At 53.3% G+C, this 26,810-nt stretch overlaps 7 protein-coding genes across 7 annotated transcripts in view; 3 read left to right on the top strand and 4 right to left on the bottom strand.

The window, feature by feature from the left end:
• Positions 1-2,040: 2,040 nt before the first annotated feature.
• On the top strand, positions 2,041-6,841 carry PpBr36_05470 (uncharacterized protein; the record flags this gene model as incomplete). The annotated part of the gene is made up of 4 exons (XM_029892626.1): positions 2,041-2,310; positions 2,379-3,569; positions 5,039-6,555; positions 6,652-6,841. 4 exons carry the CDS (start codon positions 2,041-2,043, stop codon positions 6,839-6,841), a joined length of 3,168 nt encoding a protein of 1,055 aa, XP_029749459.1.
• A 108-nt stretch (positions 6,842-6,949) lies between these two features.
• Positions 6,950-10,206, bottom strand: PpBr36_05469 (uncharacterized protein; the record flags this gene model as incomplete). Its single annotated transcript, XM_029892625.1, has 7 exons — positions 6,950-8,488; positions 8,546-8,666; positions 8,738-8,820; positions 9,102-9,311; positions 9,380-9,988; positions 10,053-10,123; positions 10,173-10,206. The coding sequence occupies 7 exons, from the start codon at positions 10,204-10,206 to the stop codon at positions 6,950-6,952; spliced, it is 2,667 nt and encodes an 888-aa protein (XP_029750303.1).
• A 359-nt stretch (positions 10,207-10,565) lies between these two features.
• On the top strand, positions 10,566-12,635 carry PpBr36_05468 (uncharacterized protein; the record flags this gene model as incomplete). Its single annotated transcript, XM_029892624.1, has 1 exon — positions 10,566-12,635. The coding sequence occupies one exon, from the start codon at positions 10,566-10,568 to the stop codon at positions 12,633-12,635; it is 2,070 nt and encodes a 689-aa protein (XP_029750304.1).
• Positions 12,636-13,164: 529 nt separating this feature from the next.
• PpBr36_05467 (uncharacterized protein) lies at positions 13,165-13,815 on the bottom strand (the record flags this gene model as incomplete). The annotated part of the gene is made up of 1 exon (XM_029892623.1): positions 13,165-13,815. One exon carries the CDS (start codon positions 13,813-13,815, stop codon positions 13,165-13,167), a length of 651 nt encoding a protein of 216 aa, XP_029750295.1.
• A 631-nt stretch (positions 13,816-14,446) lies between these two features.
• Positions 14,447-15,402, bottom strand: PpBr36_05466 (uncharacterized protein; the record flags this gene model as incomplete). The annotated part of the gene is made up of 3 exons (XM_029892622.1): positions 14,447-14,518; positions 14,786-15,342; positions 15,378-15,402. 3 exons carry the CDS (start codon positions 15,400-15,402, stop codon positions 14,447-14,449), a joined length of 654 nt encoding a protein of 217 aa, XP_029750296.1.
• Positions 15,403-20,632: 5,230 nt separating this feature from the next.
• PpBr36_05465 (uncharacterized protein) lies at positions 20,633-21,855 on the bottom strand (the record flags this gene model as incomplete). The annotated part of the gene is made up of 5 exons (XM_029892621.1): positions 20,633-20,862; positions 20,955-20,994; positions 21,061-21,367; positions 21,425-21,510; positions 21,595-21,855. 5 exons carry the CDS (start codon positions 21,853-21,855, stop codon positions 20,633-20,635), a joined length of 924 nt encoding a protein of 307 aa, XP_029750297.1.
• Positions 21,856-26,013: 4,158 nt separating this feature from the next.
• PpBr36_05464 (uncharacterized protein) overlaps positions 26,014-26,810 on the top strand; it is a gene marked incomplete at both ends in the record, with an annotated part of 1,226 nt that continues 429 nt past the window's right edge. Inside the window, 2 exons of the mRNA XM_029892620.1 lie at positions 26,014-26,505; positions 26,626-26,808. Coding sequence (XP_029750298.1) covers positions 26,014-26,505; positions 26,626-26,808 — 675 coding nt within the window. The remainder of the gene's footprint in view (positions 26,506-26,625; positions 26,809-26,810) is intronic.

The following is a 26,810-nucleotide window of genomic DNA, read 5'->3' as shown; positions in this document are numbered from 1 at the left end:
TCTGGAGAAAGGGGAAACAAACCGAAAGAACAAAGTTTAAAAATTGGACCGCGGTTCCCGCGCATTTTGTTGTGGAGCCCCGACCAGTCAGGTGCTGTGCCATGTGTGTACATTGAGGCGAGATGCCAAACCCAATCTTGTTGGCGTCCAGGGTAAAGGGCGATAGGTTCCTTACTCATACAAGCTCGTGGCAGTGGAGATGTCAACAGAGGCTATTGACTGCGGCCTACAGTAGACACGAAGAATGCGTCTTGGGAGGGTTTATCATTGGCTTTCAACGGAATGGCTGGCATCGGTTGACAGATGGATGCAGCTGTCAGCAGAACACCATTCTAAATAAAGGAACACCAGACGGTACGTTCGCACCAATTGATTGCTAGCCTAGTCGGTATTCTACTTGTATGTATTTGCCTCCAGACCCCTTTTTTCTTTTTCTTTTTTTTTTTTTTTTTTTTTTCTCTTCGCAATTACTTCCCTTATAGGACTGCGAAATATACAACCCGCATTAGCCGCCATTATAAGAGCGAGGGTATCCCATCGAGGAGAATACTGACCAATACGGACGTTGCAACCTCTCACTTGCTCACTAATCATGGCCACCTCCCACTCGGGTCTTGCCCCGGTCGCCAAGAAACGTGCCTGACGGGCAATCCTAGTGCTGCGTATTGGCGCAACGTACCTGGTACAGTAAGTACTGCGGCTTTATATCGGAGTTCTTATTGGCTCCGTCTCAACCTTCCCTTACTGCGGTTACATTCGATACCCGCGCCGTTTTGGTAGTTTGCCATGTTTCTCCAATTCTTTCGATGGAGACGCCCTAAAAAAAGGGTAGCTAGCTGATCGAATTCTTTTGATCTATTCGGATACTGATGGAAGCGGGAATCACCGTGGGGGGTGGGGTTGCAGATCGAATGGCTTTGTCCACAACAAAGCGCTACTGTGAAACTGCAAACTGCAAACTGCAAAATTGCCATTGTCGTGGTAGCTATGGCGCAACCAAGCAAAAAACAAAAACCCAAGAAAGCTTAAGCATAAGCTTGGTCCAAGGATCCGTTCTACCAGACCGACAAAACCTGCCTGGTGATGAGTCGCAATGCATGCCAAGGGGTAAAATGGACTGCGCCGGCACCGCAGCGTCTCAATGCCAAGCTGGCAAGACCCGCGCAACCGCGGCACCCGCCACAAACATGTCACTACAGTAAACGCCGGACGAGGTGTGGTCGATTGAAGGGAATGTCGAACCGAGCCATCAGGGTACAGGGCAAGTATCTGCGGCTCATGGATGGCAGCTGTTTTAAGCTTTAATCTTGTTCAGCGGGCAAAGGGGCACTTGTGGGTTTCTGACAGGAGGTCCGCAAAGCTCAACCCACAAGTAAGCTGTGCTGATGACTTGCAGACCGCAATTACAACATGCACTTTCGGGCACGAAACGCTGCAGGATTTGGTGGATTATTGACCCTAGATTACCAAGGTACATATGCCTCTGCTCCTCTGATACCCTGTGCTGAATAGAAACCCCTTTTTATTCTCCGGAGCGTCTCTACAAAACTCCCGACGGAATTGACAGTCGGCGACTTGGCGCTGCATTGTTCCATTGCACACGGTCCCTGTCTCCACCCCGACTCGGATATATCTTCAACACTGGCAAGGTTATACCGACTGGCGGGTTCCTGTGTTGGCCGTTGACCCTGGTGATTATGTTTGTCAAGTCATGACTTTTTTTTTGTAATTATTGGCTTGGCTTGGATCTACATAGTGCCGATGAGATAAGGTGGTATGGCAGGACTATGCGCGATATTCAGGAGGTTTGTAATTTCGGCATGCATTTCGACATGCATTCCGACATGCATTTCGCCAAGCATTTCGACAAGCAACATGGCATGGCCGGTCGTTGATCAAGATAAAAGACCAAACTTCCCCCTCCTCCGGATCCCAATATCCTGTTTGTCCTCAGACAGCTCCATCATCAAGAGCAGTCGGCCTCTCTTTAGCCACCACTTTCGTTGATTGACATCTCCACTCGTTACATACCGACAAAAGATGGGTCTCGCAGCCGTCAGCAGGATCGTCCTGCTCCTTTTCGCCACCGTCCTCTGCGGCGTGTTGGCTCAGGATGCGCCCCTCTTCATCCAGGGCGACTTTGTGGATGCTACCGTCACCGACGACACCTACAACAGCGGTGGCACCATCACGGTCAACGGCTGGGTGATGAAGGTTCCCAAGAATCTTCTGGTGCAGTTCCCGGCCGCCTGGGTCCCTTGGAGGGAGTTTGTCGCCATCAAGAACGACTTGGTTGGCTTTGAGACTCTGGTGAGTTTGAGTTGCACGCTGTCGGTCCTGTGCCGTCCAGTTGGACTAAACAACACCAACGTTCGCAGGTCATGGGCAACACGGTCAACGGCGAGCAGCGCGTCGGGCAGGTCGTCATCTACCAGTTCTTTGAGAACCTGGCCAGCGGCTTCATCGAGAGCATCGACATGGCCGACGGCAGCCTGCAGCTGCGCAACGGGCCCAAGGTGCGCATCAACGACCCCAACGGCGTCTTCTCGGTCGGCTACAAGGGCTTCCCGCAGTTCACGGCCGACGACGTCAACCCCAGCATCACGTCCTTCTCGGGCTTCCCCATGTGCATCCCCCGCAACAGCACGGACCCGCTTTGCCCGCTGAGCCAGCGTCCGTTTGCCGGGCCGGGCATCTTCACGGCGCCGGACCCGCTCATGATGGCGCCGCTCCAGGCCGGCGACTTCATCACGTACTCGGGCGTGCACAAGAACGGCGAGATCCTGGCCTTCAACATCGTCACCATGAACACGCAGATCCAGACGACGGGCAGCGTGGCCTACGTGCGCGTGGAGCTGGCGCTGCTGGGCATCGACAACCCGTCGCCCAACGCCGAGATCACGCCCAGCCGCTTCGTGGGCTTCACGTCCAACAACCGCGCCACCATCTCGCTGTACGCCATGGACGTCAACCCCTGCACCGGCGCGACCACGGACCGCATCATCGCGTCGACGGGGCTCCGCGGCGGCCGCAACGAGCAGAACAAGTTCGAGTACCGCAACAACGTCCTGGCCCGCTACACGCGCGAGTACCGCGCCACCGTCGAGATCGACGGCATCCAGCAGACCCGCACCACCAAGAACGGCCTGGTCGCCGGCACCTACGTCGCGCCCGTCAACGTCTGGGTCCAGGGCGAGCAGGTCGTCCCGGGCACCGCGCCCGTGCCCCACGACTTTTCCGAGATGGGCTGGCTCACCAAGGGCGTCGGCGCCGACGACGACGGCAACATCTGGGGACCCCTCGACCCCTTCCCGCAGACCGGCGTCCTCATCGAGCCGCCCGTCTGCGCCACCACCACCACCACCACCACCACCACCCGCCGCTCGGCCAAGTTCAGGCGTGACACGTACGCTCACGTCCGCTCAGAGGCCGTCGCCGACGCCCAGAACGTGGGCACCGTCGACCCGGGCTTCAAGGTCGACCCTGCCGAGCAGGCCCTCATCGACGCCAAGATGGCCAAGAAGGCTGCTGCCGCGGCGGCTGCCGGCGTCACTCTGGTCCAATCCGAGGTTTGAGGTAGCGTAGATGAAAGCGGCCGTGTTGTGGTTGCGGCGTTGTGGTTGCGGTGTTGTGGAACATGTGAAACATCCCAGGGAGAAGCAGACGACTCTCTGTTTGCAGGTGCAGGATGTCCTTAATTTTCCATGTTATGTAGTATGTACAGAACGAACGTCACGACTCAAGAATGTAGCCATGACAAATTGTTAATAATAAGGTTACCTGAAGATGTGTGTGTGATGGAATACTTTCTTTCGTGTCAAGTCCGTGCTTTGTCCCACTTGACTGGATGCCAAATCTCCAGCCAAGTCTTGACCTGTAACTCACATGGAAAAAAAGGTTGTCTGTTGGATAATGTTAAATGCCGCAGATGTGCACTACTTGGTCCTTTACAACGGCGTCCGCGTCATTCATACACCAAAGAGGCCAGGCCAAGATGCAGCGCCAGCCTCGGCCCCTTGCCGCGTTTCTGCTCCTTTATCTGTCAATTCGCTGCCCACCGTACCGACGCTATCAGCCTTTGGCCAACGTCCTCTACGTAATCGACCCGGGTGGCTTGTTACAGATTATGCTTATTGCTTGGCGGCTTCATCCCACATCCCTTGTCTCAACCAAGGTCCTGGGTTTCACAAGTCTGGCCCGTTTATTGGCCCGCTGAGATTAAGCCCCTGTTGCGAAATCCAGCAATCTCGGTTGCCGCCCACGCGAGATACAGGTAGCCCCAGTTCGTCCCATATTTAAGCTCCATCTGTCGGTAGTTGTCCAGCAAAAGAGACAAACGAGATGGGCTATTCTTCCCAGTTATATAGCATCGCTTGTAATTGTTTGTTCCGTATGATGAACCGGACTTTGCATCCCGCACTTGATCAAGGCCATATTCTATTGTTGCACGCCTGCGACAGGACGGAAAGCTGTACTCTCAAGTCCCGACACGATTAAAACAAGAGGTCGATCAAATGCGCCCAGCAGCCTGGACGGGATTTTCTCGTTCGGTTTGCGGATCTTGTTCGCCCACAAGGAGAAAATCTTTTTTTAACCGAGATGTGCCAGCATGAAAATCACATCACGTTGGATGAAAACTCCGGTAGTAAAGATCGTCCCGGGTTTTCAGTGATCGAACCGACGCTTGTGTCAACCCCTGGTCAATCGGGTAGTGACCCCATATTCCGGGGCATCTTGGTCCCCTGTCTCCAGAATTATAGGACACTAGTGGCTGATTGGATGTGGGCTCCAGATTGGTCGAGGCCTAGTTCCGCCAGACAGCCAAGGCTGGGGTTGAGTCCAGATGTTTTTAAAATCCATATGTGCCCACCTTTTTGACTCCTAATTCTGGAATCTCCCCGCTGATCATGAGCTGCTTTTTTTTTTTTTTTTTTTAGAGAAAGAGAGAGAGAGAGAGAAAGAGAGAGAGAGAGTTGAGACAAAGTGCTAGTCCGTCCATGCCACTGTGAGCAGCCACCACACTGAACAGCCACTACAGTACAGCACCAGCACCAGCACCGACATGATGGCGCTACGAGCCGCGCTATTTCTGCTCGCCACAACCCCAGTGCACGGTGCCCTCTCCCCACCAACAAAGATCGGCGGCGTCGAGTTCCCGTCGCTGCTGGACGCAACCATAGACGACCTCGCACAGGGCCTGCAGGACAGGCTCTTTACGTCGGTAGATCTCGTCAAAGCCTACCTGGCTCGCATCGAAGACGTTGACGGATATTTCAGATCCGTCACCGAGGTGAACCCAGACGCGCTCGAGATAGCCGCCCAACTAGATGCAGCCCGGGACAGGGGCGAGGCCAGGGGCCCGTTGCATGGGATCCCAATCCTCCTCAAGAACAACATCGCGACGGCGGACAAGATGAACAACACGGCCGGGTCGACGTTGCTGCTGGGCGCCAAGGTGCCCCGGGACAGCTTTGTCGTGCAGAAGCTCAGGAGTGCCGGCGCCATCATCCTCGGCAAGGCGAACCTCAGCCAGTGGGCCAACTATCGCGGCAGCTACCTCGCCAGCGGATGGAGCGCACACGGCGGCCAGTGCCTCGGCGCGTACGTTCCCGAGCAGGAGCCGAGCGGGAGTTCGAGCGGGAACGCGGTGGCGGCTGCGCTGGGGTTGGCCGCCGGCACGTTGGGCACCGAGACGGACGGGTCCATCATCTCGCCGTCCGGGTGGAACAGCATCGTCGGCCTCAAGACGACGGTCGGGCTGACGTCGCGCGACCTGGTCATCCCCATCAGCGAGCACCAGGACACGGTGGGCCCGATGACGCGGACGGTCAAGGACGCCGCCATCCTCCTGCAGGCGATCGCCGGGGTCGACCCCAACGACAACTACACGTCGGCCATACCGGGTGGTGGTGCCATCCCCGACTACGTGGCGGCCTGCGACAAGGGGAGGCTCAAGGGCGCGAGGATCGGGCTGCCGACCAACCTGCTGGACTACATCTACGAGCAGGGCTACGGCGTCGAGCTCGATGCCTTTCACGATGCCGTGGACGTCTTGCGCGACGCCGGGGTCGAGATCGTCGACGAGGCCAACTTCACCAGGATGGACGACCTGATGAACTCGGACAACGAGGCCGTGGTCATGGACTCGGACTTTGTGTCCAACATCGCCAAGTACCTCTCGCAGCTCTCGACCAACCCGCACGACATCACCAACCTCTACGAGATCCGCGGCCACACCCAGAGCCGGTCGGTGGAGGAGTGGCCGCACAGGGACACGTCGACGTGGGACGACGCGCTCGACCGGGGCTTCAACAACACAGACGTCAGGGCGTGGAAGGCGTACCAGTGGAACCTCGAGGTCGGCACCGAGGGCGGCGTCATCGGGGCGCTGGACAGGCACGGCCTGGACGCCGTCGTGCTGCCGACCTCGTGGGCCTATCGCTGGTGCGCCATCATCGGCTGTCCCGTCATCACGGTGCCGCTGGGGTTCTACCCGGAGGATGAACCGGTCGTGTTGAACCCCGGTGGTCTGGTGGAATACGGGCCTGGCGTACCGTAAGTATCTGGTCTCTTTGGTGGCAATAGCAAAGGCAAGGAAAGTCTGTTAACTGACACACACACACACACACACACACACACACACACATCTAGATTCGGGTTTGCCTTTCTCGGTAGACACTTTAGCGAGGAAAAGCTCATCGGGCTGGCGTATGCCTTTGAGCAACTGACAAAGGTCCGCGACGAGCGGCCACCTTTTATAGTTCCCAGGCACGATATACATGACTTTGCCGAAAAGGGCGTCATGATGAACATGTGGAGCCCGGAGATGAAGGATTTATAAAGTAGCAGCACTTGATATACAAGATACGATACCCCCTCAATTTAATTAATATTAAATTATTATTTTTTTTAAAAAGAGAGAGAAAAAAAAAAAAAAAAAAAAGTCTTTTCACAACTTGGCCTTCCACTCGTCCAACCACACCTCGACAAAGTTCACCATCTGCATCTGCGTCCCCGACACGGTCAGGGGCGGAAATTGTCCCGGCACCGTCTCGTTGGGGAACACGCCGTTCTCGTCCCAGTGGTGCACGGCCTCGGGCATCAGAATCACGGGCTCGTCGAGCGTCGAGTTGCGCACGGGGCGGCCGATGGCGTGAACGCCGGCGGCCCGCCAGGGATCCCACTCGCCGTCGACAAAGGCCAGGCGCGGGTAGCTGAGGTCGAAGCCGCCGTACTTGTTGATGTTGGCGACGTCGGCCTCGGCGGTCAGGTTGAAGGCCTCGCGGCAGACGATGGTGCTGTACTCGACGTCGACCAGGCGCGAGATGAGCGGCAGCTGGCCCTGGGGCACGCCGGACCCCGTCTGCAGGTAGCCCCACTCGGTGCAGACCTGGTACTGCCACAGGCGCCAGGTGTCGCGCAGCGTGTCGCTCTGGTACGACGCCGGGTCGTAGCTGTCGAAGCACGTCGACTTGTCCCGGGCCGTGCAGCGCGACACGGTCGTCAGGTTGACGTAGCCGATGTAGTTGAGCATGCGCGTCTCGAGCACGCCCAGCTCGTCCGCGTAGCCGCCCTCGGTGATGATGTCGCGCACCGCGTCGCGCCGCGCCGTCGTGGCCGGGTAGATGACGTCGTCGGACGACACGTTGCGGCAGTACCGGAAGAAGCTGTCGGTGCCGCTGCCGGTCGCCGGGTCCCAGTTGTAGCCCTGCAGGCCGTAGATGCCGCCGTTGATGGCGTTGGCAAAGTCGGTGTTTTGCTTGACGTACTCGAGCCCGAACGCGGCCTTGACCTTTTGCGCGACCGGGTCGTCGCCCGCCCTGCCCAGGAGGAGGTTGTCGATGACGTGCGTCAGCTTCCGCGTCGTCTCGACGCACTCGGTCGGTCCGTACACGGCCGCCGCCTCAAAGTACTTCCAGTAGTCCCAGATGGCCTCGGGCACGCCCGACGACGAGATGGCGCCCCAGAAGACGTCCGGGTACACCTTGCGCAGGAAGGCCACGAAGGCGCCGGCGTAGGAGCCGCCGTAGGCGATCCAGGGCGTGGCGGCGGGGCTGAGGTCGTGGTCCTCGAGGCCCTCGAACTTGACGTTCTGCGCAAAGTAGGCCGTGTCGGCGAGCGCCTGCTCCGTGGTCAGGAACCGCAGGCTTTCGGTGCTGAAGTCGGCCGTCGGGACGCTGGTGCCGTAGTAGCGGTGCTCCAGGATCACGCCCACCCCGCCCAGCGCCTTGGCCATGATGTAGACGATGCCCTTTTGCAGGAACGGCAGCCGGCCCACGCCGCTGGTCTCGCCCGCGCTGAGCACGATCACCGGCCCGCCGGGCTTGTAGAACTGCGCATCGAACCAGTACCGAAGAGGAAACGTCCCGTCGCTGTGCGGCTCGTACTTGGTCTCGTTGTGGTAGTGGTCGATGGGCACCGAGAGGTTGTACTCTGGGTACAGCCGCGTCAGCGGATTGCCCGAGCTTTGTCGACGTGCGAGATGAGGCTGGGGGGAGTTGGTTAGCGCTTTGCAGCAGACCAAAATGATAGAGCAGTCCCATACCTCATGCGTTCGTTCATAACGATCGATTGGTGACTCGGGGAACCTCTGCAGCCCATTCGACACAGAGACCAGCGCCGCAAGGGCCGTCGCTACTTTACCGAGAGAAATCATGGCGTCTGACCTACGATGCTGCACAAAAAGGTAGACACCAGCAGCAACGGACAGAGGGCCGCCGACTGACCCTTTATTTACATTTCAACAGTGGATGCCACGACGCCATCCGCTGGGGTACCCCTCACGACAACGGTAAAAATGACGCCAGTATCGTCCATCACCTACCGGATTTTGATTATCAGCGTTCAAGTCGAGTTGCATTTTCCAATTATCGCGCATGCAGGCTAGTCCCAACACGGAAGGTCGAGTAATTCGGCCCATGGTAGCGTCCGCAAACGGCATCCTTTCTCAAGCATTCATGACGCATGTCGATAACGACTCGCCTGCCCCGTTGCTGGGTGGATCTCAAACCAAAGGTGCAATTGTGAATGGCGGACCCTGCTCGAACTGACTAACAGAAACAAAACCATATTTATTGCCGACTCGTCACGACTCCCCTCACAAACTCCTCCACCTTGGTAAATTTGTAGTCTGGCAACAGCTTGTTCCACTCGTCAGACGCCGCATACACCTCGGCCTCGATGGCCATGGCAAACCGCGCGATCATAAAGTCGTTCTCTGCTTCGGTCAGGTCCTTGGGGAGCGCGGGATGGTCCGTCACAGGCCTCCAGGAGGCCTTGATAATCCCAGCCTCGAGGTCTTTCATGTCGAGCTTATCCACGTGGAATGGGCCTAATGATGCCGTCGGTCAGCTGCTACTCCGGTGCAAGTGGCAAGTACAGAATCAGACTTGCCGTGGACTCGCTCCCCTAGCGCGAGCAATTCTCCCAAGCTGATGTCCTCCCCCCGAATGCCGCCGACGACCGGCCATTCGCCTTTATAATCCACCGCAAGTGCCGTGACCGCAGCAAAGTCGCTCACGGTGGTCATGGTGATGCGGGCCTTCTCGCTCCCCTCGGCGACGATGGCGCGGCGGTTGTGAAAGTCGAGAATGTTCTCAAACGCCCTGACGTGCTTGCTCGTCTGGTGTGGGTAGACGAGGTAGTTGGTGAAGAAGCCGGGATGGAAGAGGCAGTATTCGAGAACCTTTTTGTCCTTGTTCACCTCCTTGAGGTACTGCCGCATGTCCTTTTTGTACTGGTACCAAGGCACGGGATCCAGGTTCCAGCCGACCCACTCGCTGGGAGCGAAGCGCTTGACTCCGGCCTGGATGGCAGCATCGACGAGGTTTCGCTGCTCGTCGCTTTTGGGCCTACCGTCGGTTGCCGAGATGACGAACGACAGGACGGTGTGGACGCCTTGGAGGACCGAAGCGAGCTGCGATGTGTCTGTGTAGTCGGCGTGGACCCAAGTCGCGCCATCTTGGACGGGCTCGGTGCCGTCGGGGAACTTTGCAATCGTCAACAGATGTCCGGGAAAACACGAGAGATCTCGCACTGCAGCGGTAGCATACCTTGCGTGTAAGGAGCAAAATCTCATGCTTTTTTGTGGCTGCAAGAGCATCTGCAACCTCCTGTCCGACTCCTAAACCAGAGTTAGCAGCTGCCATCAAGTCAAGGTGAGGAATGCGTACCGCTCGAGCCGCCGGCGATGGCGATTTTAACCATGGTGAAAGTAGCACTGAAGCCTGAGTGGCGATGATTCCTTGTTTTTCTTTTTTTTGTTTTTTTTTTTATTTGTTCGCTGTGTTTGTTTGCTGTTTGCTGCTTGCTGTCTCACTTGCTATCCAACGTGGTCGTGGATGCGTCTTATACTTGACAAACTGCTCCAGGGTTAGGGTAAAAGCCCGCTGGTACGGTTCGTCCGCCGTACGGCGGAACACGTCTACGCTGACTAATGCTGACGCTTACATATCGCTCGTTCCGCCGCATTGGACCGCCGCAGGCCAGGTTTAATTCATTCAAGACCTTTCCATCGTTCCTCCGCCGTCTCGGCGATATCCCACAACCGTGGCAGTCCAGCAACCATGGCAACTCGACCCGGATCACCGCAGCTCAACGCGACGCACAATGTCAAACGGCGCAAGATCAGAAAAGGAACACAAAGCTGTTGGGAATGCAAGCGGCGGAAGATGCGCTGCACTTTTGGCACTCCCGGCACTCCCGGCACTCCTGGCACTCCTGGCACTCCTGGCACCGTCTGTGTTGCCTGCCAGCGCCGGGGGAGTGCCTGTGTGAGTCAGGATCTTCCCGAGGAGCCTGCTGGGGTATCCGTGGCTGCCAGGCTGAGCCAGGTGGAGGCATCAATCGAGGCCCTCACCAAGGTCGTGTCGCCCGTCGCGACTCCAGATGCGGCCCCAACATGCCAGCCTGCACGTGCAAGCACAACACAGTCGACAATAGATGCTGCCGATGAAGAACCGTCTGAGCCCGTTCCCGAGCTTACAAAGTTGTCACGGCGGCTTGTGGCAGCTTGGCCCACCGGGGATGTCCTCGCAGCAATCTTGGCTCTCCCGGTCTCGTCAGGCCCGCTACTCCCCGTCGCCCTGGCATGCACGCCACCTTCCAGCGCACACTACCGAGCAACATTGTCAGCTTCCACACGCGACATACTCCAAACCCCAAGGGAAACATGGCACCCAATCACCGTCGCTCGCAGTCTTCTTATTCTGGCCATATTCCTAGACTGCGGGCCGTCTCCCGTGTTTCACCAAACCAAGGTTCGCGCTCTCAAGGCCGTGCAGAGCTGCGTGGGCGACACCGACTTGTTGGGGTCGATCGAGGGCATAGAATGCATGTTTCTACTCGGCCAGTGCGAAAACAAATCCGGGAACCTACGGCGTTCGTGGTTGTCAAACAAAAGGGCCATGGCGTTGGCGCAAATGATGGGTCTTGACCGGTGCAGGATGGGCAGGCCAGTCAAACAAAGCATCAAGTTCGTCCAAGGCGACACTCGTGACCGCGTCGATCTCGAATACATCTGGTTCCGCATCGTCATGGCGGACCGCTACCTCTGTCTCATGCTCAATCTACCACCAGGAACAGCCGACAACCGCTTCGCCTCCCCCGAGGCTCTAGCCGCCTGCAGTCCTGTCGAAAGACTCGAGCGTCTCGATTGCGCCGCTGCAGGGCTGATGCTCCAGCGCGAGAACTGCACAGAGTCCGTGGCCACCACCGTCGAGGTCGACAAGATGCTGCAGCGGGCGGCGGCCTGCATGCCCGCTCAGTGGTGGCTGATGTCGACGCAAAAAGGCGAAGCCCTGTCGTATCAAGATCGCCTCAGTGTCATGTATCAATTTACGCACTTTTACCTCCTCGGCCGAGCCCACTTGCCGTACCTGTTGAGCACCTCAACCGACGGCAGACATAGCTGCAGCAAAATCACCGCCGTGAATGCAAGCAGGGAGGTGCTGTCCCGCTTCGTGGCCTTTGCCCCAGACGACGCTTCTCACCACTGTCACGGCACGGGTTTCCTGACGTTTATCGCCATCACGGCGCTGTGCGTCGCACACATTGACGCCCGACGACGAGCGGCAGAACCGCTAGAGTTTCTTGCGCATCAGCGGCCTGGCGACAGAGGCTTGATGGAGCAGGCCCTCGATAGAATCAGGGTATCTGAAAGACCGCCGGCCGTCAAAACGGTGGAGATCCTCGAGAAGCTGCTCGCGATCGAGGCAGACTCGGCCACAGGGACCAGCTACAGCGCCAACTCCAGCCCGCACTCGGACGAGGACGACGAATGCGGCGCAAAGACCGGCGACGCCATGGATGGCAGACTGCTGCGCATTCACGTTCCGTACCTCGGGACGGTCGAGATACGAAGAGCGCAGGATCTCGTGCCAGGGATAGAAGCTGGCGATAACACCAGCGGCGAAACACCCGCCGGGCTGAACTGGGCCCCATGGTCGGACGCTACGTTGCTGGATGGCGGCGACGGCACTGCGCACGACCCTCTACGGAACGTTCTCCCGAGCCTGGCGGCCGGAGTAGACGACTGGGCGATGCAGGGAGTAGACATGGCCTTGTTCGATCGCCTCATCCGTGGCGTCGAGGAGCCAGCCTCGCACGCCTCATGGCTCCATCTCCAGGACGGTTGAATATGACAGATCAACTGCGTGTTCCGGAACAACTTTTCCATGAACCAAAGTCGGCACGTCGACCCATGCCGCCTTGGCAGGTTTGGTTGGGACTCAGCTCCGGGGCTCCCTGTACAGGATCAAGTAAGGAGCATCCCGTTTTCAACAATACATAAGAGATGAGATGGCCAAGTGTTGAATGGTTTCTATTAAGCAACCCAATCTCTCAACTTTCTTTTTCAACCTTGCAGACCAGCTAATATACACGCTTTAACTTCCAATGTCTAATCACCGCAATCATGCGCTAGTCATTCGCTACCCTCAGGGGCATCCTGGCGATTACCAGCCAGGTCACCGCCACCCCCGTTGCTAACAACCAAAAAATTCGAAGAACCAAATCGCAATTCGAAAAGCCAAATCTGACATCTTGCTACAACAAAGCTCTCAGGCTTGCATCTGCCATTTGAGTGTAAAAGAGGTTCTGTATAAAAGTAGCGGGGTGTCGAGGACTTGCACATGTCCCAAACACCAATGTCCACCCTCTACAAGTCTATACGATTTTGTTGCCTGTGAGCCACGGCCTGTTCGGCCCCGGGTTCGGCTTTAGCCCTTCGTAATGATCGCTGGAATGCGCCACCCAGAGAGTTCCAATGGGCGTGTTGCCGGTCCGGATGACCAAGTAGCCGTCGGGGGAAGTGCCGAACTCGCGCCGTCGGACTCCCAACTGGAGCCCAAAGCCATGGCACGCCATCGCCCAATCGCTGAGGACCCCGGCGAGGAAATCGGCCGGGTAGTTGGACTTGACCTCCTCCAGGGTATCCTCGGGGTCGCGCGTGTCTGCCCTCCACTGGTTGTACGTCTCCGCCGTGTTCCCGTAGTTGGCAAACGCGTGCATCTGTTCGACGTCGGGGAACGGCTTCAGATCCGGCATCTGCGCCTCTAGGCTGCTCAGCAGCGCCCTGAGTCCACACAGCAGCCCCTCGCCCGACGTGGATATCCGACTGGCTCCGTTGGGGAACATCTCCTTGTACAACTCCATTGCGCTCTGGTCGCGCTTGGACAGCATCTTGGTGACGGCGCTCTTGGCCGCGGAGCTGGCGGCGCTGACGTGGCTGCCGCACGAGGTGCCGCCGTCGGGGCTCGAGCAATGGGCGGAAGCAACGGCGGCGAAGCCGAGCACGAGGACCTTGATGAGGAGCATCTCGTGGGTCGGTTAAAGGCCAACTGCTTTGTCGGTGGAAACGAATGTATCAAGAGAAACGAGCGGTGCAGTGAATTGTAATGTACTTGAGATCTTCCTGGTAGAAGCTGCCGATGTTGGTTTGGGGACTTGGGGGCTAGAAGAAATGACAGGATTGATTACATCCAAGGCGATATATAAAAGTTTTTTTTTTTTTTATTTATTTATTTATTTAAATTAAATTGCAGACCTGTCGTATATACCCTGTGATATAATGAGCACAACCCTGCAGTGTGATCAGTTCTGATCAATGCGTATACAAAAATAGATATTTCCAGGGCATAAAGGTGTTTGCGCCGAGCATTACTGGGATGATTCGAGCCCAAAAGCGAGAAATTTCAACCGACGAGCTTTCCTTGAACCAACAGACGAGAAATGCATTGAATTACACGTCTCTTGAATATTGGTGCAGAATGACGTGCAGACGTTTGCTGCCATTTGATGCAAACAAAACTTTGATGTAGAAAAAGCGGCAGCAGGACTGAAAAAAACCAAACTGTCATTTCACCCCCAGTAAAGCAGCTTTATTTATCCCTTTATGCCCAGTTGATATTTTGGTTCGTCCGGGGCTTCCGGACCAGCCCCAGCTTCGTCACGCGACCACTCTGCTGTCGAGCGCAAGACCCCATGTCCAGAGCTCTCTGCCATGAGAGCAGGCGCTCTTCTTTTTTTTATTTATTTTCGAGAGGTATATACGAGACGAGCAAGTTCCTGTAACAAACCGCCAGCAGCGACGTCGCTTGGTCTCGCCTGCACTCCGCACAAACTTTCAGCAGACAGAGAGTGGGGAATAAAGTCGATGCCCCTGACCTTCCTCATGCGCATGATGGCGTCGGCAAACGACAAATCGTGACTGCTAGAGACGTGGTCCCGGCAGGGTCGTACTCGTTCCATTAGCAGCTTTTTTTTTTTTTCCTTTTAGCGCGACTACCAGCCGAGTTGCAGCTTTGACCCGTTCCGCCTGCTGCGGCGTGGACGATGGTCTCGCCGGCCTTGAGACGCGCAACCCCGTAGTGACAAAAAGTAGGCCGTCACGGACACGACGGGGATAGCGGGCCGCCCTGCAGTTGCTGTCGCCGTTCCATACCACAGCAACACGGTCATCGACCCCCCGACGTCCGCCACACTCGAGCCGACGTGAGTGACGACGCCCGCCCTCGTAGCCGAGGATGTCGTTTGCCAGCTCGCCCATGGCGACCATGACGTCGCGAGAGTTTAGACCCGCCGCTTCATCTCCACTTGGACATCGTTGCTGCGAGGCTTTCGAGGGGAGGTGCATCAACAGGTCTGATCCGTGCAAGTCTCTCTCCCAGCAGACGGTGCGGAGAAGACCTGGCATCAGAGCCGTGGGCGGATCCAGCATGAGCCACAGTAGTCCCCAGCGGCAGTCGACAGCTGACGCAGACTGCCTTTTACGTCCTCGAGGCGGAGTCCTGCGCTCTCTATTGCCTCGTAGACGTTTTCCACTGCAGTTTTTCGTGTTAAGCACTGCACTTGATGAGACTCAAGGGGCTTCCACTTACTGGCTATCCTCTGCTGTAGATCCATCGTTTCCGTGCAATGTCGTCGTTGAGACTGGGACGGTGGACCCATTGTGGTTGTTGGAATAAGTCAGGATATAAAAGGAAAAAGAGCTGGGCAGTTGCTGGGCTGGCTGGGAGTATGGACTTTGAAATTTGGAAGTTGTGGATATGGCTGTGGCTGTGCATTTGCGGACAATCTAGGGTATTAAGTCAGCCAGACGGACTGTTGTCAATTGTAGCTTTAACTATCCCTCGTCAGGCTTTCAACCATATTCATTGACAAATGTCACGACTAATACAATCACCCAATCATTGGTTCCCCGGCCAGAGTCAGGGAATGGCTTATAAGACCCAAGTCTATAATGAATTCCCCATATAAATAAAGACGGTTGGGTTACGTTGTATTCTTGTTTCCCCAAGGAGTTGATCCAGGTTGGCGAGACAATTCGCTCTTTAGCGCGCAAAAACACAGAGGCACAATCTGCAACCTGGCAGCATGCTTTATGCGTGGACGGTCGATATGGGCAATGCTACGGCATGTCGGCGCCCTGCATGATATACCAATACCATCTCAACGCGGATATTGCGTTGAGCATGACGATGGCCCCCAACGCAAGCGGCGAGAGGGAGTGATTTGAAAAGTCCGGTGCAGTGGACGTGTATGACGCGCCGAGAAGAAATCGGCCACCGGGGCATCGACGTACAGATGCTGACGAGTACAGCAGTCAACTCTTCTGGAACTTGCCTCGGAGGCCGTCTCGCACCGGAACCTGCTGATCAACGCGCCGCGGCTGCGTGACTTTGAGCCCCTATCCAGTGTTACAACGGGGCTGTGGTTGACTTGGTGCCGGGTCAGTACGGACAGAAGATGCCGACTACCACCGGTCGAGATTTGGGCGACCCGACGCTGAGACTGTGTTGTTGCGCATCAATGAAAGCGTGGTAGTGCAGAACAGGATGTACGACGCAGAGCTTTCCATGCCGGGCAACATCTTGCAATGCCACACTGCGACCTCAAAGCACGGCGAGCTGACATTTGCAGCGACTACGGATACGGAGGAACCTTTTGGCAGCCTTATGTCTTCTGGCCAAGAATCAAAGAGCACTCGTGCAGGTGTTGGTGGACACGAATAGCTGTCAACTTTCGAGTGTCCCAACAGACCGTCAAACGGACCAATGGAACATGCTCCTCTCACCTGGCAAAGCTCGTTCTCGGGGCCAGGATATCCTCAATGTTCAACATGTTGTAGACGTCGACATCTAACCTAGAAGCCAGCTTGAAACTCACATTGGACTTTGAAAAATCTACCGTATGTAGAGACTATTTTTCTTCCAAATGGGCCACCGGCCTTCCACAAACTCAAACTCATACTCTGGCTCCAGCTGGCTTCAGACACCTGCTGTTTGCACCCGGAAGATGCATGCTCAGGGACATTGGTGAATATTTTGCCGAGTTCTACTAACATCAACTGAGTTCCCACCTCTGTATTGGAGCCCCTGCCGCGCAGGCATCTTGCCAAATCGCTAGGTAATGTCTCAGGTAGACCTGTTGCTGTTGAGGACAAAGCTGCCTGCTGCAAGACGTATTGATGCAAAGCCTCCGAGACAAGATAGCAACCACGGCCCAGTGACGTTCTGTACCTGCACCAGCGTACAGTCAGGCATACTGTAGGAAATGGAGCCCCCAAGACATTATACCCACCCATATCGCATCGTCTTGACTTCTTGGTCCGGTCTGCCGTACGACGGGTGGATATCACCGGTCCCAGTCACCAGCTGAATACGCGTGGTCCAGCGCCCCGTCCGCAAAATGGTTTAACCGATGCTCGACCTGCCAAGCCGGAGTGTGGGGGATGGGGCTGGCCAAGAGTGGCGCCCAGCCCATTGCGTGGGCCCTGATTTTGGGGGGCATGCTCACTGGAGCCGCGGCGGGTTTCAGGGAGTCGAACTCGATCAATTGAAGGGGATTGGGGGAGGTGACGTAGGGGATTGCCCCCTTTTGTTTGCTCAGAGGCTCATGTTCCCCACCAGCTTGTGGAGTTGCAGATTGTAATAAGCCCCGTGTCGGTGTCTGAACATCCAAATTAAAATCCCGTCCGTCTCTTATGGGTTTATATCTGCCAAGCTCCGGTTTGCGGACGCTGGCGAAATATACCAAAAGCAATAAAACAAGTTGTGATAAAGTAGACGACGCGTAAGCTAATATTATTTTATATAACATGCAAGGCATTGCAAAATCCACCCTTGGGCTACCCACCTGCCAAACCCGCAGTTTGATTCATGCTGCAGGGAATATATTCCTCAGTGGTCCTGACTTTTAACATATGTTCACAACATGGAATTTTCGGGTTCGCGTTTATAACGTACTAAAGAGCAAAACGAAAAGAAAATCCAATTTTAAAAACCTCATAACTTATAGTACACATTTGGTAGTCGACCAGCAATATTTCACTGATGAATCGCCAGGAATTACTGCTCCCATTCCTTGTAGTATAACGTTGGGCTCCACATCTCCGACCCCCCTAAAGTCCGGCCCCCTTGAAAAATGTAACGACGAAATACCCCTTTTATAAACCGATTTAAATGTAAACCTATCAACGCACAATAATACAATCATTGTCAGGCTCTCCCGGTTCGCTAACCTCTTCTCCATCGTTCAAATCCTCTAAACAGTCCCTATTATTTTCCTGTGCTTCATAAACGTTTTTTTTGCTGACCAAAAGCTCGTTGGGATCCGGAATTACCCTTTTCCTTTTGACCGGCCGTACCGCCTCCAATTTTGCTTTTAACAAACTGATTTTTTGCTGAGCTTCAGCCAATAAGATATCCTTGGTTTCGAAGCTTTTTTGGACTTTTGCAAACAAAAGCCGTGAAGTGGCGTTACTTTTTTCGGACCGGGAAATTTCCTGTAGTTGAAGTCGAATATCTCGGGTCGTTTTAGGGGTTTTCCAAATAAGTAAAGATTGGTCGTTAATTTTTTGGTTTGGGCTTTCCGGTGTTTTATCCCTTTGGAAGCCGTTATTTCTACCTTTTTCGACGTTGGCGTTGCTATTTTCTAATAAAAACGGGTTTAAAAGTGGTTTTGCCAAGTTCACCGGCCATAACCCCGTCGTACGCCAACCAGATTGAATGGTTTTTGCTATAAATGCTTTTGATCTGGCTTTTCGATAGCAAAGTAGAAAGTTTCGTTTCCCAACAACCGTTGAACAGCAAAACTGGTTTACAAATCCCAGGTGACGTCGATAAGCTTCCTTTAACGGCCCAAAAACCGATAAATCCAACGGTTGAAGAACGTGCGACGAATGAGGAGGTAAATATAAAAGCTGAATATTATTTTGGAGGCAAACAAGCATAAACTCGTCGCTGACGTGTGATCCGTGGCCGTCGAGAACTAATAAACGCTTTTCAGGAGTTAAAGGTTGGGTATTTGGAATAAACACCTTTTTTAACCATTCGATACCTGTTTCATTATTTGTCCACCCGTTTTCTGTTGCATGAAATTGCCAGGTATCGAAAGGACTTAAATCAGCTGGAAACCATTGTTGCTGTACGTTTTTCCCCTTAAATATAACGAGGGGAGGTATAACAGCCCCCGTAGCTGATACACATTCGATTATGCTCGTCCAACCCCGCGTTCCAGGCTCTTTTCGCTGTAATGGCCGGATTTTATTACGCCCTAACACCAGGCCATTAGATCCTTTGCCTTCCATTATACCTGTTTCGTCCATATTCCAACGGTTGGCCGGTTTTATAGTATCGATAACGGGATTTTTCAAATAGGACCACCAAGATTTAATTACCTCGGTTGTAGCCCCATTAACCCGGGCATTTTCTATTCGCCGGGGCCTTTGGGTTTTCAAAATTGGATATCGGGCTATAAAACGGCTAACCCAATGTTTCCCAAGGCTTTTTCTTTCTCCGGCGGCCTGAAGAATTCGTTCCGCAAAATAGCGTAGTTCTTGATGCGTTGGCGGAAGGCCTAACGCGGCCTGCGCAAGTACCCAATCTGCCAAATAGGTCTCCTGCTCCTGTGAAAGCCTTTGACAAAATCTTTTCGCTTGTTGAATTGACTGGGCCCCCTTTAAACGATCGTGAAGGGTACTCCGAGGAATACCCCATTTTTGCGAGGTTTTGTGAACTGATTTGCCATTTCTTATGTCAGAAATGGCAGCAAGAAGCTGATTTTCAGTGTACTGTTTCATTGGAAAGTTTGGAGCAAGAATCTTCAAAATGCAAGTTCTAAAGTGAAAAATTCGTCTAGATATTTATAAAATAAAACAAAGGGTTGACGTGGCTGAGTAGATATTTTTAGGGGCCGGACTTTAGGGGGGTCGGAGATGTGGAGCCCAACGTTAATGTTTAAATTCAACACTTCAAAACTGAGTCTTCCTCTTGATAGCAATCCCTTATATACAAGCTGTTTCTAGTATGCCGGATCGCGCCCGTGTCGTTGTCCTTTCTTGGGACTTTGCACAGTATTCCAGGCATTAATATCTGTTGGCTATATTTACCAGAGTCACTGGCATTAGTCAGAGACTAGAGCTTTCGTCTCTTGGCTGTGTTCAGTGAAACAATGTCCCCCATGATCCCTCCTCGGTCACGTGACTCTCGGGTTTGAGGATTAGATAAGTAAACCATATTCAAGATTGGCACCTCGTGTCTGCGTTAGTGTGTTTGCAACAACAAAAAACGTGCAGTAAGCTTATCTTGTCCTGCGAAGTCTAATATATGGATACATGAAGCAAGGTTTCGTTGTTTTATATTATTCCGCATAGTCTAGTGTATGATTTAAAAAGCCGTATTCAAGTCTGATATAAATATATGAAGCTGTATTCGAGACGCAGCCAAAGTCCCCCGAACACGGCTTTAAATATCCCTTTTTGCCCCGAAAACGGCCGTACCCTAACCCCCGGAACGATCGTCGTGGCCGAACACCGAACTCGGAGCCCAACTCACGAGTGGCGTCTGACGTCACTAGACCGCCCATGATCATGATAGCCACTACCTACGCTAGTATGTTCCGATCGAGCGCGACTGACGTGGAGCCAGGGAGAAGTGCAATGTCCGGCTAAACTAGTCATTTTTATTTTTTTCTATCTACTGCGTCCTTGAAAGTACGGAGCGCACAGTATCGCAACGAGCTCAGGTGATTTACAAACACCAACACAAAGATTAACAAACACCGACCACAACATTAACAAACAACCGACCACAACATTAAACTGGGACTTTCCAGCCTCAGGCCATTCCTCCTCTTAGTAGTCATACTGGTAGCAGAGATAATCGCCCTGGATGTCCATGACTTGTCCGACGGTGACGTTCGGGCGAATCTCGTAGGTGGTCATGACGTAGTCCAGAGTCGTCTGATCGGTTCCCTTCTGCGTCGAAGGGCCTCCCAGCTGGTACAGGCGATTGGCAGGGTCTGCCATCTGCCAGTTCCACCAGAGACGGTCGACAAAGGCGTGGTGCAGGTAGAAGAGCGGGTCTAAGCTGGTCAGCTTGTGATCAAAGCAGGAGGGCGACTGGGGATTGAAAAAAAAAAAAAAAAAAAAGAATAAGAAAAAAAAGTAAACTCACCTCCGGGGCTGGCATCGATATCCTCCATAACTCCGCCGATCTAAAACGCCTGTTAGTCGGATATGCTTCATGTGTTTGGCTTTGTGTTTGGCTTGGTTATACGTACTCCACTGTGACCAGCGCCGTGGGTGGTAAAGCCGGTCAACTCCCAGAAGTCGAGGTAGGTGGTCTTGTTGTGGGCTGCCTCCACGTAGGTTTCGTTGCCGAGGGTGCTGTTGAACTGGTTGATTTTGCGGGACAAGCAGTGCTCCGTCACCGTCTGGCCCGGACCGATGCGAAGAGTGGTGTTGGCGAAAGGACCGTCCATGACGCAGTTGTTTGGACCAACCCCGTTCCCACCGAATCCCGTCTTGGGATCCAGGAGAGGCGAGGCCGGGAAGTTGCCAGCGTCGCGAGTCTCATCCCACCAGCTGCTGGAGTGTCAGTGACAGGACAGGACGAGGAAAATATAGTGGTAACGAGGAACTCACGGTGTCGGTCCTGTGTAGCCGCACTCGTCTTTCAAGAGCTCCATATACACATGGATATAGAGACGGTGAAACGGCAAGAACTGGGCCTGTATTGATACATAGCTTAGTTAAAAAAAAAAACCCCCCTTATCATCCTATTTCACTTATACAGCTGGTTGGGGAATACTGACCACAAGATGAATGATCTTTGCCTGCACCTGATGCATGGCGTGCATGTCGTCAAACCTTGTGACGGTACCATTGATACCCGTCTGACCAGGGCGCTCCATGAGACACTTGACTGCTTTCAGGTAGGACTGCTTATCAGCGTCCGCCATGTTGGCCCACTCAACAATGGTCTTGACATTGTCGGGCCTGCATGTGCCGTTGCTGGACAAGAGGGCGGACACTGGTAGTGTCAGAGCCAATACGGCAAACCGCTTGAAGAACATGATGGGGAGAGATCGGTTGATGAGAAGATGCGGTGCCTGTGCAACGAGAGAGAAGAGCCGGTGGCCTTTTGCAAAGAGTTGATGAGAAGATGCTGTGCCTTTGCAAAGAGTCGATGAGAAGATCTGATGTCTCTGGGTTGATGAGAGAGACCTGGTACCTTGCATCATCCTCCAAAGCATCTTTATATAAGTTCTCTGGCAAGGAGTCACGTGTGAGGACCCAACTGCAGTATAGGAAATACGACTATACCTTCCCCCATCTTCCGAACTCCTGACCCCTATTCGACCATCACCATGGTAGACGACTTAATCACACAGCCGCGCGTGGTCCACGAGGCATTCTCCACTATTTGCATGGGATCGCATCCATTATCAGTTTCATCCGGCCCGATGCACATAGCTTGGCACGGCTTTTAACTAGTGGCGAAAGGATTGCCAGAACGACGGGATCCCGCTAGAATGTCCTAGAGGCCATCTAGCGCTACACTGCTCAGGAAACACTGACACTCGCCTGGTACCTACGACTTTTGGTCCTCCGTCCTCCCACCGTAGCCCTTGACGTAACTTTGTCAGTGCGAACAAGTAGTTTAAACGGCTTGAGAATAGGAGTCCACGAGAGTAACCCCAGAAAACAAGGCTGGCAGATCTTGTGGATAGGAGAAAGGCAACAAGCGGGCATATGAGGGCAGGGGTTTTGAGCACAGGCCATAGGGCATCTCCACCTATAGGGTAGACTTCCGAGGCGAAATTAACCACCTAACCTGTATACCCACCGGCCGCGCGTTGCCAAGAAACCAATGGATGATAGAGGAAAAAGCTTCAATAACACTGCAGGGGCCCAGAATACGAGAACATCAAAAAAGTCAAATAAAGTAAAGAAGTAAAGGGAATTGGAATCAGCAGCTAAGCTCGCACGCCTGGGACGCGATTCTAGAATGCGTCGAGCTTTTTGCTATCCCCCCGGGCGGTTGCCACGGTCACTATAGCGATTGGCGGCCAATCATCCCGCTGGCCAGCCACTCCTTGTTAAAAAAGCAAAACCAAGATCCATGAGCCCCCACACACCTATCCTTACAAGGCAACGAAGGAGTAGCTAGTTTGAACCATCGTAGCCCGTACCTGAAAACCGGTTCGCGGAGCCGCTAGAGCTGTCAGAGAGGATAAAATTTTTTTATGAAACTAAAAAAAAAAAAAAAAAAAAAATTCACCGCCTCTGAGGAATTTCTACACAAGCCCCAAAGGCCCGGCGACCATTCTATGCAAAACTCAAGACTCGCGCGTTTTTGACCGACGCGCTATACCTGGCGGGCTCGGAAATACATTAAATACCGTGCGACTTTGCACTACCCCCACCTGGGCTTAGCCTCCTCCTCAACGCAGTAGCCGACTTTTTGGCCTGCCGGAGAGTAGGGGGTTCGAAACCAGGATTCGACAGGAAAAAAAAAAAAAAAAAAAACTTGGCAGGAACGGGGAGACCAAGATTGGTCCAGGCCTCGCCCAGCCGCCGTGTGTGCCCATCTCTCTCTGGTCGAGGCAATCGTAGCCGACGGCTCCAGAACAGGCATTGATAAACTGCGCCACGTGTGCAGGGTGTAGTGGGTATTGTACAATAGGAAAAGACCCCCGATTTCAACTCCGGGAGGAAGGGTCGCTGACGTGTATAGTGGAAATGTTGACGCGTTTGGATTGACCAGCAGCAGTACTCCTATCCGATATTGCTTGCAGGTGAGCGTTCCAGTAAATCGTTTAGTGGTAGGCAACAGGGTGGAGAATCGTGGCATAGACTGACTACGGCACAAAGACTTGCCAATACCACCGTGACGTTGGGTAGCCCAGTGCGGGCAGCCCTTTAACTACTTGGCAGCTTGAAAGGTCGACGCCAAAGCACCCTTTGACAGTCGAGTTAAGTATAGAGGAGTGATGCACAATGATATGATAATTCTTGATCTTTTCCAGCTTGTTGGCCTTTTATGATTTACTCAAGTCTTTTATGAAATCCCATTTTCTTTTATAATTTGAAGCTCTTTCGGTTCTAGAACTGCTTGGCTTTTAGTGCTTATGTTACCTTTTTTGAGTTTTTAGTATACCAAATCTTCATTCAAATTTAGCTTAGAACCTATTTTTGGCATCAAAGGCTTTTAGACTTTTGCAAATGAGAGCCGTAAAATAGCGTTCCTTTTTTAAGGCGGTTAATTCTTTGCAATTAAATATAAACAATTTGGCTCTTTAGAGGTTTTCAAAGTTGACTCGGTAGTAAATTTACTTAAAACTAGTAACTCCAACAAATTTACTCTACCAAATAAAAGCCAGGAAAATTGTGTATAAAAATATAAAAATATATCAAGTTGAAAATAATATTGGTGTTGATACCAAAATTAATTCTCAAGTAGTTCATCAAGTATCTCCGGGTAGCAGTGCTGGCCTACAGGCGAATCCCTACCTGCATCAGGCGGGGAATTTGCCAGAGTCGCAGCGGTGGCTATTTAGGTCCACGAGGATTTGCACCCTTTTTACCGGTACGGGAAATATTTTTGGAAAGCCTGATGACGTCCCGACGCTAAAGTGCGAACCCGGGCTGGAATGTAACGGTAAGCCGAAGACTAACAAACTGTAATATACTAACTAACAAAACGTCAGCCCAAAATGACTTTCACCTTACCCTACCGTTTCGGGCCTTGCCTGGACCGGGCCGCTGATTGAAATCGACGGGAAAAAATCTAGAAAAGGTCGGGATCGAAACTGGGGGGGAGCCCTGTACTTTTTAGTTCTTCGGGATTGGGAAGCTTAATTGTCAATTCGCCGGAAGGGGTCCTTCTCGGCGCCGACACCACGGCGAACGATACCCGGTAAGCAAAGGCCCCCGGATCCGAGAACCCATAATACACTTCCTTTTTGTCGTAAGGAAAAGGTGAAACAGGGACGCCGCGACCGCAACCGGCACTCGTTTGTTACGGTGACCATACGGAGACAGCACGGACCCCCGCCCGCCACCTTTCCCCATTCGCGTTACGAAGCTTTTAGCGATCGAGGTGTCAATTCTAATCAATACCACCCTGTTACATTGCACATCAAAAAGAGGGTTACACTCGGCCGGAAAAGGCGCGGGCCCGGGCTAGCCATCCCGGCACAGTTTTTAGCGCGTATAAACTAGATAAAGGCAGGATTGCGGCGTAAAAATTTGGACAAGTAAATTTATAAAAATATATAAAATACACAAAACGTTTTATGGGTATTTATTTATTTAAACCAAGTCGATTCGTTATATACTTAAATGGTTTAAATTTGATTTTGGTGATTTATAATGAATAAGGGGTACATAAGCATTTAACGCGTTAACTATACCATTCTATAAGATGTTCTAATATTAAATTAAGACCTTCGGTTTTGTAAGATAAAAGTCTAAGAAAATTAACATGATTGTTTTTGAATTAAAAGAAAATAGTCGGGGATAAAGAGAACATTAATTGGCTCATAAATCGAAAAATGAGTTTTATTTTATAAATGTTGCCTAAATAATCTGCCTGGCAACGGTTTAGAAAGCTTTCAGTAGTTATTTAATAAATGCAAACCCGGAGAATAATTCTGGGTATTCATTAACGCGGACATTTGCGATTTATCCTGTATTTCCAACCAGTTTTCTAGGCAGGGTTTCTAAACAAATCCCAACAATACTAATCAGTTCTCTTTGCATCAACTTCAATGGCTATGTTCCCATTTCGAGTTGCCACTATGTATTGTACTGCGCTACAAGTCTCATACACGGATTCGGTTAATAACCGACATGAATCTGAATCCTACCGCATATGCTCAGTGTTCAAGTTTCAACAGAGTAAAGTAAATTTTGGCACTTGTAGCGAGTGATGCACCCGATGGATATCACGAATGCTCTCATATCTCCCGCCAATAAGACTCGCTCATGACTTGGCCGTAGCAAACGGTGCCAAGTCCAGGCTGGTTAATAAGCAGGATCTTGGCAATTGAGGCTCTTCGTGATGAACAGGGGTTGCTGACATGCTCCAACGTTTTCGCACTCATCGCTGTCTTGTGGAAATCCCGCAATTCTGCACAGCGACAATACGCTGTGGAGGGGCGTCATTGTTATGGTTTGACATATCAGCTGGTCACATACCGGCTTCGGGCTCCGCTGGTAGTCGGGCCATGGCCTCGCGCCCCTCCAGCTCTGCCCGCCAAGACCGTGCCCCGCGCCCGACCTCAGGCCGGGACTTCCACATCGCCATATTCTGCGCGCTCGTCCACGAGGCGGACGCCGTCGTCGGGCTGTTTGATCACCACTGGGACGATGGCGACCCTCTTTACGGCCGCGACGCCGGCCGCCCGAACGCCTACTCGGTCGGCGCGATCGGCTCACACAACGTCGTGCTCGTACACATGGCGGGCATGGGGCAAGATAGTGGCCGCGCAACCTTTCCGGGTATCAAGCTGGCGTTGGTCGTCGGCGTATGCGGGGCTGTGCCTCGTCTGGTCGACGGCCGGGAAATCGTGCTCGGAGACGTCATCATCAGCGAGGGCTTGGTCCAGTACGATCTTGGAAGACGGCTCCCCGGGCGCTTTGTACGCAAGAGAAACCTCCAAGACTCCCTCGGCAGGCAGAGCAGCGAGATCCGCAGTCGTTTTGGCAAAACTCAAAAAGTATAAGAATGCGGGAGAAACTTGAGGCCAAGACCAAGCACCATCTGCGTGCCATCCAGCGCGATGCTCGTCTTGCAGCTCAATACCCAGGGGCCCACAACGACAGGCTGTTTGAGCCAGACTACCGGCACATTACAGACGGGGAGCTCTGCCACAGACTGCGGCTGCAGCGGTCCTCAGGTGGTGCGGAATCGCCTGGCGCAGGGAGACGCGCAACTCGTGGTTCATGTGGGCTTGTCTGCGTCGGGCGATACTGTACACAAGTCCGGAGAAGACAGAGACGAGTTGGCAAAGGAAGATGGCGT

The sequence above is a fragment of the Pyricularia pennisetigena genome, chromosome 6, assembly GCF_004337985.1.
Source record: "Pyricularia pennisetigena strain Br36 chromosome 6, whole genome shotgun sequence".
In the NCBI taxonomy this organism is placed as follows: domain Eukaryota; kingdom Fungi; phylum Ascomycota; class Sordariomycetes; order Magnaporthales; family Pyriculariaceae; genus Pyricularia; species Pyricularia pennisetigena.
This window is presented reverse-complemented; position numbering and strand designations above follow the sequence as displayed.